Source organism: Ambystoma mexicanum, chromosome 6q (genome assembly GCF_040938575.1).
Source record: "Ambystoma mexicanum isolate Mex_15411 chromosome 6q, UKY_AmexF1_1, whole genome shotgun sequence".
Taxonomy (NCBI): domain Eukaryota; kingdom Metazoa; phylum Chordata; class Amphibia; order Caudata; family Ambystomatidae; genus Ambystoma; species Ambystoma mexicanum.
Genome location: NC_090937.1, coordinates 30,695,231 through 30,710,971, shown reverse-complemented (window position 1 = coordinate 30,710,971; position 15,741 = coordinate 30,695,231). Strand labels below are relative to the sequence as shown.

Below are 15,741 nucleotides of genomic sequence, written 5' to 3'. Positions count from 1 at the left end.
ATTGCAGTCATTGTCTCCATCCCAGGACCATTTGCTACTGCGCTCCTTTCTTCATTGGTTCACCCAACTGCTAGAAGCCCTCTGTTCAGGTTCTCCCTTCATTCTGCAGTCTTCTTCACAGGATCTTTCACTCCTGGCTTGAAGGTAAATGTCGTACAAAGAGCCTTTGTTGTACTCTCTGTCGCAGGGATCATCGTTGGCCCAGGAACCAGGTCCTGAAAACCACACTTGCCAGGTTGTTTCGGGTCAGAAAATCTCCCCCTGTGGGGTAGGTCAAACTTATTGCCAGAAGTGTGGAAACGCCTTTACCTTTTGCCAGCAAGGTATCTGTTACTAAAATGTCTATTGATTCTTGGGAGCTTTTGATAAGGTTTTCTATGGCCCAATCTTCTTCGTGGCTTTAATGTATTATCCTGTGCAACTGGGCACTAATGTGGTTATCAGGCTCTAGAAGGCCTAACTTTATTGTGAATTGCGTCTTAGGCCTCAGGGATTGTACATCCTTTTCCTTGGTATAAAACAGTTAACTATTTTAATCCCACACCCTGCCATATGTTTTAGGTGCTGACCATCGGGTCTAGGGCCGTGCATGTACACTACAGTTGGGATGTGTTTTTAGGACACTGCTCTTAGTTGTGCAGGATACTAGATACTTACCTGCTTGCTATGTTGTATGGAATCCTAGATTTCTCAAGCCCCCTGTTATATTATGTTGGGTACTTGCCATTGTCAAAAGACCCATATACAGACATCGGAGTTAGGAGAGTCCTTGAATAGGCATTACTGTTTTTAAATATACTTGGTATCATTTTAATAATGTGTATTATGACTGAAGTACTTACTTGATCTGATAGTTTTATATGTGTGACTTTATTACAGTATATACTTTTCAGTAAATCAGTGTTGTGCATCTTCTAGATTTGTGTGTGTGTGGACTAAGTACTCTATGTCGATCGTTTCTCTGACTATGCTACGCACAGTTAAGAGAGGTTTGGATTCCCTTTATTGCCAGGTGTTTTAGCTTTGCCCCTTAGGTTAAGTTGCTGTTGATCCTCACCAGAGTGTGGTACAAAAACTGCCTTAACATGAACAAAGGATTATTGATATGGATTAATTTATTATATACCTCCCCAATGGTGAGGGTTAAGACCAGACAAGTCATGAGAAGTTAATTCTGGCACTATACAGGGTTGACCACTCTCCTCCTTCATTTATTTTTTTACCTTCAGGATTGAAACATAGGCTTGCCTCCTAATACATGCTTTGCATGGTGCAGGCATTAAAGTAAGAGTGGAAACCCACTCTATTTCGTCACATGCAGGCAATATACTTTTATGGTTGCAGAATCTGGGGGGAAAAATGTTTATCCCTAAAATCCTTGGGAATTTTGAGAAACTGATTACGCATTAACTAGAACAAGTCTTCTTGATTTCCGCTGCCAGCAGTAACCTCATCAACTGAGGCAAGTCTACCAAAGGCTTGCAATAAGTTAGTCTAAGATGGCTTTTAAATGTTTAGGTAACCAGAACCCAAACATTAAATAAACATCATGACCTTCGCTTGACATACTAATAAATAAACTTGTCGTGCTTGGTAATCTAAAAAAACAGGTGAAATTTGGGACCACTGGTCCTTTTATCCCTAATTGGCTAGGGGGCGTTATCCAAAATGGTGATACTACTAAGGAGTGTGGCAGCAGAGTGTGCTGCAGTCAGTGAGAACGAGCGGTGTGGAGTCTTTTCACAGTGTCCATTATCAGAAGGGAGGAGCCAACCGAGCAGAAGCAGCCCAGCATCTCCTTTCTAAACACATTTCGGCCGCGGAGTGTGGCAGCAGTGTGTGCTGGTCAGTGCGAGTACGGCGAGCACAGCAGACTTGTGCGGTCAGGTGCTGAGAAGGTGGACTCTGAAATACGGCCGCACTAAGGTATTTGACTTCAAGCTTACTGCATGCTTTTGCTTGGGAATGTTGCTTTTTGCTCCTCATAAGCGTGGCTGTGTAACACGCTAGATACTTTGAGAACGACATTTCAAGAAAAGGGAGAAAAGAATGGAAGGATAACTTTTAAATATCCGACATACTGGCTTGCGGCTTGCGCTTTAAATCAAAAAGACAACATAGCCGGGCCGTGCGAATGAAATTAAAACCAGTGTTTTAACGAACGTTATTCCAACTGCTCAGGAATTGCGGCCTTGCAAGCCTTTGACCCAAAAATGTGTCTAAGACACTAAACACCAGACACCGGTTGTGCTTTGTAGTAGATACATCTCCCGATATACTATCTGACCACACGTCAGCACAACAGAGGGGGGACTGTGGGCTCTGAGCCTTTGACCCACATATTGTGCTAGGTTAAAGAACTATCTGAATTAATCGTGGTCATAACGTAAATCATAACAGCATTTCTGAGTTGAAAGCCTAAATATATTAAATGGATATCCAATAAAATGACCAAATCTTACTATCTGCGAAGCACAATACCAGAAAACAATCCTAGTTCCATTAAATTAGATTATTCAGCAACCATCAACGAAAACTCTACTATGACGGAAAGAGCCATTTTTAGACCATATATATCAGGGGTTATAGGTTTTATTCCCCTCAGAGTGTCTTTCCTATAGACACCCAACAACCTACTAGTTCAGGTATGGAAGGTACCCCAGTGGCGAATTTAAAGGAAATCGGGGAATCCACGCCAGTCTACCAACCCATAAGAGACATACTGACAGCCAATCTAAATTACACATTAACCGCCACCACAATGAAGAATGCCATTGGAGATAATTTTCCAACGGGATCAACTGGTCAAGTTGGGTTGGTCAGCTAAGTAGTGAACATGGAAGATCTTGGAGATCAGAAGACCAAATAGAGCAAGCCACTAAGAACATGGACATGCTCGATGAGGATATTCTAGAGGTGGATAATCATATCCCTGCTGATTCATCATATGAACTTAATGTTATATCGGCGCCATGGGAGAACTTAAAGGGCGCGAAAGGCTCCCGACTCAAACCACCACTGAGAAATACGGGCCTACCCCCGAAAGATAGACTATCAGAGTCAAATAAAGCACAGGCATTATGCCCCCCAACAATAATGGCTTTAAATTTCGTACTAAGCTCTTTAGTCAAAGTGTTTGAAAATTTGAAATTAGAAGTGCAACAGCACTCTGGAATCATTCTAGATATTACAAAAGACCTGGAAATAAATGAGACAACTATGGTTGAATTAAAGTCAGCAGCCAATGACTCAGTGGAGGAAACAATGGGGGAATTCCGCTCAATCTCCAAGGCCCAAATGGATAAAATAGACTCTTTAACGGAACAATGGAATGGGGCAAAGGATGAACTAACAATTCCGACTTCGAAACTGGAAGAAGGTATGAAAGGGATTCCACAAGGTAGATGCCCTAGCTGCTCGCTTCGACCAATAACTAGCCCTATTAATGCCAATGCGGATGACACTCCCTTGTCAACATCAGTAATGGAAGAATGTATACGTCTGGCACAAATGGCAGAGCAAGAGGATATCCCAGTAGCTATAGATGAAATTTCTATAATGAATGAAACGCCAGCTCCAGAGAAAGTGGGAGAGAAACAGAAAAATAAATCAAATGGAAAAACAAAAAATCGGTGGAAAAAAATTAACAAAGATCAAAAAGAAATCCCACTCATGGAAATGAATAAACAAACCAAATGAAAGAAGAAAACCAAAGCATCGATACCAATTGCTTCATCAAAAATGTTAAAGGAGCGAATGACGATGTTAAAAAGATAGAAAACAAAGGGATCTAATCTCGGGAAAGAGAAAAATCTGAAAAGGAATATTAAAGATAGAGAACCAATGAGGGAGATCCCAATGAATTCTCCAGAAGTAACAAAAGCTACAGTGGGGAGCCAAACAGAGTCAATTCAGCCACCTAGGAAGATTACACTGATCTTCTTGAACCAGAAACAGAAAACCAAATTGATGAGTTTAGAGCGGAAAATTGCTACGATCTTCCTCAAAGCCCGTCAAAAAGGAGAGATGAAGAGCTCTGGGGATATTGATCCGGAAGTACGGGAAAAAGAGAAGTTTGAAAGTTTACCTGAATAAGCAAGTTGGAGAGGATCAACAAATTGCAGCAGGTAGAGACAAATTGTCTCCACTCAAACAGAAGCCCAGGGGATTGGTCAATAGAAATTGAAAAAATAGAGTAATTTCTAATACGATGCCGACTGGTAAGGACTATGGTTCCATGCAAATAATTATGAAACATCAGGAGCAGCCCTCTGGGCTGAGAGTATTTCTATAAAGAAAGAGTTTGGATAAGAATAGACAATCACCTCTAAACCGTGCAAGCATACTCTCAGAAGAAGTCCATCTCTGTCCTAAAGTATTTTTCATCATCCAATATAGATTGTGTGAGTTTCTCACATAGTCCCAATAATACAAACATTGCGGAACTGGCCTTGAAGTCAAGAATGGGACTGGAGACGATTCTGGTAGCAAAAGAAGAATGGGAGAGGAGAGGTATCTTGGTATCAAAAGAATTCCCACAAACAGATGAAATACCCTCCTCAAACCTATCAAGTCAGGATCCAAATCTAATACAGCAGAGTAATGAGAGGCACGCCACTTCACCCTCAAATATGTGGGAGATGGTACCAGAAATCATATCTCAAATATTCCTTAAATGGGTATTCCCCAACATAAATTCTAGTCCATCATGTGATTAGAACTGTATAATGCAACACAGGAGGGTATAGCTCCTTCTGTGTAGGAATCCAGAAAATGCTATTCTTTCAAAATGTTGACCTTGTATTGTTCCACGAAACATGGCTACTATCTGCATTGGGTATAGATCGTTTCTGTTTTTCATCAGCCGGCAGTAGGTTCTGGTGTGGGCCTACCAAGTGGAGGCCTTTTGATTGCATGCAGGAATTAGATTTTTCAAAATTGCTCTCAGATGATACTCGGGGTATTCTGGTGGTCAGAGTGAAAAGAAGTGGGATTGAGATTGGGCCTAATTGGATAGTATTCAATGGGTATTGGAACCCCCTGGCATTTCCATTAATTGAGTTTCTGCAAAATCACTCAGACCACCAAGTAGAGTGCTTGTCTCGATTTCCATCAGATGAAATTATAATAGTGGGTGATTTAAATTCCCAATGTATCACATCCAGATCTACAACTTCTGACAAATGAAAATATAAAAACAGAAATGGTTACATTTGGAGTAATTTCATGCGGGAGTGGGATTTGTGTATGCTAAATGGAAATATCAAGGGTGACATCCCGAGTGCCCGCCCTTGGGGAAGAGGAGTGCCTTACTCAACGATTAACTGTCTTTTTATCAACAAAAAATCTCTGGCAATTGTGTAAATTGTAATCTCTCTAAGGGAAATCCAAAGCTATTTTGAGCTTTTATCACAACCATCATGTATCCATCTATACCCAAGAATTGTCTTTAAATACCGCTGGGAAGGAGGGCGAACTCTTACTAGCGAACTGGATAATACTATGAAAGGTCTGACCGATAAACAACTTTCACAATATTGCGAACCTGGTAGTTTTATCGGTTTCTTTTTTTAAAATGTTTAAAAAATATTTGTGGGATAGGAATCCCCCGAATAACGGCACTACAAAACACCACACGATGCATAAACACTCTTTTGATGCATTAATCGAAAACAAGAAAAGGCTTAAAAGATGTCAGAAGGCCCTACTTAAAAAACAACAAAAGATGTAAAAGAATATGATGAAGAACTTCCAGAGTCATGGAGAACTTCAATTATAATCCTGATCTATGAAAGAAGAGCTTGATTGGCAGCATCTAACTATCGCCCAATTTCACTCCTAGATGATGATGGAAAAATCTTTGCAGGACTTGTATTCGGTGTCCTGGAGAACTGGACAAAATTAAAAGGAATAATTCCAAAACAGCAGACTGGATTTAGGAGGGGATTATTCACCTCTCTTAATAGTTTAATCCTAAATTGCATTAGTGCTGAGTCCCTTATAAAGGGTGGTACCCCGCTTTTCGGAGCCTGGGTAGACTTAATCCAGGTCTTCGATACCATCAATAGAAATTTACTATGGAAGAAATTGAAAAAGAATAGAACTCCGAAAAAACTCATCTATGAGAGTAGTAATGTCCAGATTGGGGAATTTATCCGAACCCATTATTATTGAAAGAGGAGTGCGTCAACGATGTCAGAAATTGATTGTGCCTTATCTTTTCATTCTATCAGACCTGTATCAGTGGTTGAAAGAGATTGGTTTGATTAGCCCAAAAGTCGGCAATATTAAAATAAATTGGTTGGCATATGCTGACGACATTGTGGTTTTAGATCATGCACAAGTTGGACTACAGCGCCTATTGACCGCCCTATCTGAATATGCTTCACAAAACAATTTGAAAATCAATCCAAATAAATCTAAAATAATCATATTCAAACATCCTATGAGGGCAACAAAATCCGTTACCTTGCAAATGTATAAATTACCAATTTCAATCACTAACGAGGTTACTTATCTGGGTTCACAGATTAGAGCTTTCCCGACAGAAAACCATCTACTCTCAATCTTAGATCTAAAGATTATAAATATGGGGTCACAAATGAAGATCTGTTCGCAATACTCTAAATTCTCCATTCTGCCCGTATTAAAGGTTTACATTGGAAAAGTAGTGCCGATTATCTTTTTTGGTCTAGATTCTAACCCCCAATCCTTCGATATAGACTTGGGACAAAATTGAAGCTAAGATTTGGAAGAGAACTCTCACACTTCCCAATTGTACTCCCATAGTTTCTATAAGATATGAACTGGGTCTTACCTCTTTGCTGGCATGGTTGGAATGGAAATGGGTATCTATGTACAGGCTAATCCTTGATCCTCTGAAATCCTCTCTTTATGAGGACGTGGCATTATTAATGTATAAAACAGAAAATCTGTTTTTGAACAAATTAAGATCTAAGTGTAATAAAATTCTAGTTCAATCAGACTGTACAATAGAAATCATGATCTAAAATCCAGCACAAATAAAAGAATCCATGAAAATAATGGATTGGATAAGGACCATAGAAAAAATTAGACTAGCAAAAATATCATTGTCTCTTACGCCAACAGATAAACCCAGGTCGTCCTTATCTTATTTAAAGAAATCATCCATCCAGCATCGAGACTTGAATTCTTAAGAGTCAGATTAAATCTTTTATCTACCTTTTATCTACCTTAGAAATGCTACACATCAGAGATAAAGAAAAATATGCCACAGATATATGTGACAAATGTGATGAATTAGAAAGACAAACAACTCAACATCTTTTGTCAAAATGTAAAGGGACATGGAATCTGAGAGTGCAAAGATCTCAAAGATTTGTTCATGGCGTGAGGTCTTTTAACTCTGTTTTGTTTTGGGAAAGACTTGCATCAGGAAATGAAACCTTCTTAACCGCCAAAGTGATCAGTTTCCTGAAAGAGTTAAATCTGGGTGAAATTGTTGTCCTGAGAAGTTATGATATCTACAGTTCAATATATGGTTCATCATGTCCTGCTTTATTCGGGGTGCAACCCGTTAGGATATGGGAAAGCACTGATACATGACCAAAGTATTTGCTGATATAGCAAGAGAGCAATTTTCATTATAGCTGTTCTTTTCTTTTTTCTTCTTTCAAAATATACCGTTTCCCCTTTCAGAAAAAAATCCAGTGGTTTCGACACTTCTATAAAATGCCGAAACATTGCGCCAAAACCCTGTTTATTGCAACATTTTAATCCATTGTGTTTTCAAAATGAATATTTCACCTATACATGCTCTTATATCAGTGCTTTTTCACCTTTGAACATATTTTAAAGTAACAATTTTCTTGCTTTTCATAGGAAATTTCCCAGTGGATGTTTACTCACATTGCTGTGGTTCGAGATTTGGTGGACATGCAGTACAAAGAGCACCAGGAGGTAAGTCTGGGTGAAACTGAAATTGTTGTTCGTATTGTATGGGAAATGCATCTGTAAACTGTAAAACATTTTGAGCTCTTTCAACTGAATCAGTTAATATAAAGGTTCTTGGGTCCTAGTATGCTGTGGCAAGTCCTACCAGTGAAGCTGATGTGTATGTATGACGGCTAGTAGCAGCAATTAGCCATTTCAAAGTAAAAGCATTTCTTGGGAGGTCTTGTTGTCCAAGGTATCTATGGGCAATTTTGAGTGAAGTTCTTCATGTTTATAATCTGAGGTGACTCTGGTATGCCTAAACTTCTTACATAATGACATGAATACTCTGCTTAAAGGTCCTATTTTTTTTTTTAACGCTCTTCTTTCTCTAAAGCAAATACTTCGGCAATAAGCCCCAAGCTGGGAGGGTCATTACTACGTCAGGTAATGCCCACAGGGTCCATAGTTCCAGAACCCGGGGCATTTCCTGATGTGCTGATGCCCCCCACCCCAACCCGGCAAGGGGCTTATTGCTATTAATACCCCAGCCTATTAGACTAGAGTACTAATAATGTTTTTTGAGGTTGTAAGAAACTTTGTGTTGTGCCACCGGAAAAAAATGGCTGCCATGATTGGGAAACTTAGTCAGTTCGCCCTTTCCGTGGCGGCTATAGTAAACAAAGAAGATGGCCGCCATGGAAAGGGAGAAGGGACTACACCTAGTCTCTTCTTCCTTTCCATGGCCGCCTGACGGTAGAAAGAAAAGGAACTGCGAGGGACACAGCGTGCTTCCCTCATGGCGTAAGTCCTTGTCGGCTGGGTGATGCCCAGGCAAGGGCCAATGAGCTTGGTTGCAACAATCTCATTGACCCTAGATGGGTGCTAATGCTTAATATGTCCTTCCTTTTGTGCAGTGGTTTCCACAATGCCTGGTTCCACCATCAGCCTCTATGTGATTTAAAAAAGAATTCTAGCAAACCCATCCAGCCTACTTTGCCAGTAGCCCATAGAGCATGTTCATAAAAAAACAATTCATCCCCTTACCATGTCTATTCAATTAACTTAATTCTTGTAGGATGTCATTTTTAGAACATCTTCAATCATTCACTTTACACACAATATATCTCTTATATCTTCATTATACTTCTTCGAAAACATTAACAATTAAATTACTTCTCTCTTACTATGTTGCCCTGATTACAAATATAGTAACAATGTTTATATAAACACAATCAACACTTGTTACAAATTGAAGTTGAATAATCACCATCATCCACTTCATCATCTTCAGACATACTAATTCATGGTTAGTACAATCCTTTTATATACCAATTGGTATCAGAAACATGCTCTTAAGTATGTTAAAATCTGCATAAATGCCACACTTTACAAAAAACATGACACGTAGCACACTTGTATACCCAATTTCCATTCCTTTTCATGAATAGTATCAAAAGATAATTGATGGTACTTAAAATCTCAAAGCGGTTTTGTCAAAATATCATTTAACAATTATTAATGGACAGATATTGAACATTAACTAATATTTCTCCAGCATGGGGTCTGGCATGGATTCACATGCTCATGAATATTCCCCGTCGTCAGGCTGGGAATCCTCGGTAAAGAAAAAACCAGTATCAGTTTCGTTTCTGATCTGTCTTTCGTAGTAATAACCAATCACTGGTCTCTGCGTCATACTGACCACAGCCAATGACTGCCCTCTACCTAAGCACCGCCTCTGGCAGCCATCTTCAGATTTTTACCGCACGTTCATGTGTTGGGATCCTCGTGCTATTGCTCTCGAGCGTTAGTGCTATTTTTCCGCGCTTTTTCACAAAAAACTTCGATTCTTTCGGTCAAAAGAGCCTCAAGCTCCACCGATCCTACATCCGATCAACGGGGACCCGTGTCGGATTCGTCTGTGCCCCTCAAGGGTGAAGATTTCGTCGAGCTACACTTCGGAGGACTCCAGAAGCTTCTCAGGCCCGGTCTCGGAGATGGCCCAGGAGAAGGGAAGCTCTACGCCCGGAAAGCTGTTCAGGGTCTGCCCTGGATGCCAGCTGCAGAACGTCTTTAAGAAGGACGAACACTCTTTCTGCCTTTACTGCCTTCATGAGGACAAGACGCACGTGGCAACGTCTCGCCAACTGGCTGGAGGGTAAGAGCCCGTCTGGCGAGAAGAAGAAGAAATCCGAGCGGTCTTCTAAGACCTTTGAGGGCGCCCCGGCGACGGGGGCCCAACATAAGGCTAAGCACCGCGAGTCCGCTGGCACCGGGAGCGCCGAACGGTTGGGCTCTACGGGCGCCAGGCAGGGCGCACCCTCCCCGGCACCATCAACCATGAGCCAACGCTCTGGGTCGGGTAAGAGGAAGGCCGAGCACCCGGCGAAGCTCCTGGAGAGGCCCCGGTCGAGCTGTAAGGCAGAGGAGGAGCGTGGCAGTGCCCCCTCCCTCAAGGATAAGGCGGTGAGCGCACCTAAGGTGGTGAAGGCCTTGATCCATCCGACCAAGCCCTCTATCGAAACGGTCGCGGCGGCCCTGGCTCAGCCTGTGGAGGCTGCACCAGTGGTGGCGACCTCGGGGCCCAGAATCTCCCTGCCTCCTCGGAGGGAGTCTTCTTTTGTGCCCATCGATAGGACCCCCGTGAAACCCTCCGTGGGGAAGAAGAAGGGGGGCAGGGCGTCGTCGTAGATTCGGCCTCAACCTCAGAAGAGGAGCTGATCGAGGTCTTAAGCCACGGCCTAGGCGTGGAAGAAGGCCAGCCCGTCGGAATGGACCCCGACGCAGGTGACGACGACGACATCGTCGAGGATACCGACGGGGCCCCTGCTCGCCCGTCGGACTCCCCTCGGCCAGCGCCGCAAGACAACTCGGCGGCCATTTTGTTGGCCATACAGTCCTTATGCTCCGAGATGAGGACGAGGCTACCGTTACCGACGGAGGAACCTCTCCCGTCGGGGGATCCAGAACCGGGACCTTCTGGTGTTCCCCCTACCAAGAAAAGAAGGATCCATCCACCATCTCCTTTTCAACCGTCGCGCCCCGTCCAGCCCTCCTCCCCGTCCACCCGAGGGGATGATACGGGGACTGACACGGCAGCTACGGGTACGGACGACGAGGCATACGACGAGGATTTTCCGTCGTCGCCTCCCGCCAGGGCTTCTCCGCCCGACGAGATCGGATCTTTCCACTCCATGATCTCCAGGGCTTCCGAGCTTTTCCAACTCTGCCCTGAGGAGAAGAAAAAGGAAGGCTTCCTTTATCAGCGGCGCGAGGCCAAGAGGAAGACGGTCCTCGCAGTGCCTCTGTTGGACGACATTTGGGATGAGGGCCTTTCCCTCCTCAAGAACCCTTCCACGACGCCAGCTAGAAGAGACCGGTACGAGAAAAAGTACCGGGTCCCGGACACGGCCCCCCTGTGCCTCCGGGCGCAGCCTACCCCGGATTCCGTCGTCTCCGCGGCAGCCAGGAAGAAAGCGGGGGGGGGGTGCGGCCTCCACATCGACTTCCCTGCCGGACGGCGAGGGAAGGAAATTGGATGCTATGGGACGTAGAGTCATCTCGTCGGCAGCGACGACGATTAAAGCGGCCAACGCCTTGGCTATCGTGGCTCGCTACGACAGGGAGCTCTGGTACAAGATAGCTCCCCTGCTGGATTTTCTGCCGGACGACAAGAGGGCGGAGGCCCTGGAGATCCTGCAGGAAGGTGAGGTGGCCTCGGACCACACCATCACCGTGGCGACGGACATCGCCGACACTGGGTTCCGCCAGCTGGGCAACGGCGTTTGCCTTCGACGTCGTGGATGGCTCAAAGCTACGGACTTCCGGCAGGACGTCCAGACCAGAGTCCTGGACATGCCCCTCGACGGGAACAATCTGTTTGGGAAGACAGTGGACGATTCCCTTCAGGCCATCAAGGCGGATACTGAGACGGCCCGGGCCCTTGGAGTTCTGCAGCAACGACGGACGCCCTTTCGGAGCAGCGGAGGCAAGGGCGCCTCCAAAGGTTCCGGCGGCGGTTTCGCTTCCTACCGTCAAGCGGCCCGCTCGTCGTCGCAAGAGGCCTACAGAGGACGAGGCAAGTCTAGCGGACCCCGCCGTCGTCGCCAAGGAGGTCAAGGCGGCAAGGCCGCGTCCAAGCAGGATTGAACCGGCCGTGGGGTCGGGCCCCCACCGAAGCACCCCGGTGGGAGGCCGGCTGGCGGGCTTCGTCAGCGTGTGGGAGTCCATCTCCACCGACCGTTGGGTGCTGGACGCCCTGGCCCGGGGCCACGCGCTCGAGTTTCAAAGAAGGTGCCCGCGCGTCCCCCCCGTGGCCAGGAAAGAACTTCACGCCCCTCAACTTCTCCTGGAGGCGCAGAAGTTCCGGATGGTCACCCTCCAGCACGTCCTGGGTCAGCTGGAGGAAGGAGACTTCCTATCGTCGTTGGATTTGGAGGATGCCTACTTCCACATTCCCATCCTAAAGGGGCACCGGAAATTCCTCAGGTTCGTGGTCCAAGGGCGTCATTACCAGTTCAAAGCCCTTCCCTTCGGACTACGGTCGGCACCCAGGGTATTCACCAAGTGCCTCGCACCGGTGGCGGCGCAGCTGCGCCGCGAGGGGATTCACGTCTACCCCCTACCTGGACGACTGGCTCATCCGCGCCAAGACGAGGGAGCTCGCCGTGGTCCACACGGCAAGGACCGTCCAACTCCTCACGGACCTGGGATTCTCCGTGAACTACGCCAAATCCCACCTGGTGCCCGCGCAAGTCGCACTGTTTCTGGGAGCGAGGCTCGACACAGTGTCCCTTCTGGCCTCCCCGTCGGAGGAGAGGACCAGGACCATCTTGGGCAAGGTGCAACGGATGTTGGTGGCCGACGCGGCCAAAGTGAGGTCCATCAAGTCCCTCCTCGGGATGATGTCTTCCTGCATCTACCTCATTCCCATGTGCAGGCTCCGGATGCGCCCGTTGCAAGAATTCCTGGATGCGCGCTGGATCCAGACGACGGGCAGCTTCGAGGAAAGGATCAAGCTCGACGAGAGCTTCCGACGAGCGATACGGTGGTGGGGCACCCGCGCGCATCTGACGGCGGGCATGGACTTCCAGGCCCCAGCCCACCGGGAGACTGTGACCACGGATGCCTCCCTGGAAGGGTGGGGAGCGCACACCGAAAATCTGCACGAAAGGGGACTCTGGCTCCCGACGGAGAAGTCCCTGCATATCAACGTCCTGGAGCTCCGTGCAGTGTTTTGGGCCCTCAGGTCCTTCCTTCCGTCCCTCAAGGGCAAGGTGGTGAGGATCTTCACCGACAACACCACCACCATGTTTTACATCAGGAAACAGGGCGGAACCAGGTCCCCAGCGCTGTCCAAGGAGGCGCAGGACCTGTGGCATTGGGCCGTCGCCCAAGGGATTTTTCTGGTGCCGTTTCATCTGGCAGGGATAAAAAACACCATCGCCGACTCACTCAGCAGGGAGCTGCGCTCGTGCCACGAGTGGGAACTACGGCAGGATCTGGTGGATCGCCTCTTCCGACGGTGGGGCACACCCCAGATCGACCTGTTCGCGACGGCGACGAACACCAAGTGCCGGAGGTTCGCCAGCAGGTTTCCCCAGACGAGGAGCATGGGCGATGATTTCTCGTTCCCCTGGGAGGGCCTGTTCCTCTACGCGTTCCCTCCTTTGCCTCTGCTAATCCGGCTCATCAACCAGCTCAAGAGGTCACGGTGCAGGATGATCCTCGTCGCACCTGCGTGGCCGAGGCAGATATGGTTCCCGGACTTGCTGGACTTGTCAGCGTCCCCGCCGATCAAGCTGCCGGCGGACGCGGATCTACTCTCCAGGGAAGGAGGCGCCATCCTCCACCACGACCCGAAGTCGCTGAACTTGCAGGCCTGGCTCCTGCAGCGCTAGAGTTTGGAGGATACGACATACCGGCCGATTGCAGAGAGGTTCTTGCAAAGGCCAGGGCGTCCTCGACTCTTAAATGCTACGGACACAAATGGAAGAGGTTCTCTGTCTGGTGCCGCGCACAGAAGATTAACCCTCTACGGATTACGGCTCCCCAAGTACTGCCGTACCTGCTGACGCTGGCCAAAGCTGGTCTGGCACACGCATCCATCAAGATTCATCTTGCTGCGATCTCCCGATACACCAGAACCACGGGGCGGACGTCCTTGTGGTCTCATCGTCTGGTGAAAGAGTTCATGAAGGGACTGTTCAGATCGTTCCCGCCGGTGAAGGCTCCGGCCCCGGCGTGGGAGCTCAACGTGGTGCTGACCAAGCTCATGGGACCTCCGTTCGAGCCTCTGCACTCGGCCCCGTTGAAGTTTCTATCGTGGAAAACAGCTTTTCTTGTGGCCATCACCTCCGCACGACGAGTGGGAGAGATCCAGGCCCTTTCCTGCAAGGCCCCGTACTTGACTTTCCACGACACGAGGGTAGTGCTCAGGACGCACCCCTCCTTCATGCCCAAGGTACCGTCGGACTTCCATCTCAACGAACCCTTGGTGTTACCTGTGTTCTTCCCGTCGCCTTCGTCGCCGGCTTAGAGGACTTTGCACTCGCTGGATGTAGCTAGAGCGCTGAAGTTCTACGTGGACCGCACGAAGGGTTTTCGGAAGACGTCACAACTCTTTGTGAACTTTGGACCTGTCAATCAGGGGAAGGCTCTCTCAAAGGCTTCCATCTCCAGATGGCTCTCCGGCTGTATCATGTGCTGTCACCGGTTGGCAAACCGACCGCTGCCTGGCCGTCCGAGAGCCCATTCCACCAGAGCGATCGCAGCTACCACGGCGTTCCTATCTGGTGTGCCCCTGCTGGACATATGCAGGGCTGCTACGTGGAGGTCGACGCACACCTTCACGAAATTCTACTGCGTCGATCGGGATTCCAGGGAGGAGTCCAGGGTCGGCCAAGCAGTGCTGCGCAACCTGTTCGCCTGAGGTGAGCCTGGTGAGGAGGTAAGATGCTTAATGTTGAGTTGATGTGATGCTTAATGTTGAGCCTTTGCCACCTCCCGTGGTTGTGCATGTGTGTACTGCTATGTATTCTTTATTCATGAGCATGTGAATCCATGCCAGACCCCATGCTGGAGAAGGAACAAGTTACTTACCTGTAACTGTTGTTCTCCAGCATGGGTCTGGCATGGATTCACATGCGAACCCTCCCGCCTACCCCTCTGCGGCTCTTCACTTGGTCATACTGCCACTTCACGTGCTTCCAAATCTGAAGATGGCTGCCAGAGGCGGTGCTTAGGTAGAGGGCAGTCATTGGCTGTGGTCAGTATGACGCAGAGACCAGTGATTGGTTATTACTACGAAAGACAGATCAGAAACGAAACTGATACTGGTTTTTTCTTTACCGAGGATTCCCAGCCTGACGACGGGGAATATTCATGAGCATGTGAATCCATGCCAGACCCATGCTGGAGAACAACAGTTACAGGTAAGTAACTTGTTCCGTATGACATACAGCTCTGCTGATCAATGGTTAGTACAGGTAATTCATATTGAATTCATGGATGCATTAATTAATAGAAATTCATTTCATCTCAGCATTATTTCGACAAAAATGTCATAAAAGCACAAGACAATATAAATATCAAAACAAAATACATTCACAATTATGTACAGTTCTCACACAGCCCAGACATTGCCTGTCTGCCTAATGTTGCTAATTCTACCTGCAGAAGCCGTCTCACCCGGCGAGGCGATGATGTAAAAAAATGCTTGCTTGTACCAGACAGGATATACGTCAAAAGTGGTTAATGTAGAAGCAAGCCGCATCTAGCAATGTACCTGGAATTCATTTCACTTAACATAGGACAATGCAGTTA

The 15,741-nt window shown here is 46.9% G+C and overlaps 1 protein-coding gene across 5 annotated transcripts in view; it reads left to right on the top strand.

The window, feature by feature from the left end:
- WDFY3 (WD repeat and FYVE domain containing 3) overlaps positions 1–15,741 on the top strand; it is a 2,538,776-nt gene that overhangs the window by 1,679,696 nt on the left and 843,339 nt on the right. For all 5 annotated transcript variants that reach the window (XM_069630405.1, XM_069630406.1, XM_069630403.1 and 2 more), the window contains one exon: positions 7,864–7,941. In XM_069630405.1, coding sequence (XP_069486506.1) covers positions 7,864–7,941 — 78 coding nt within the window. The remainder of the gene's footprint in view (positions 1–7,863; positions 7,942–15,741) is intronic.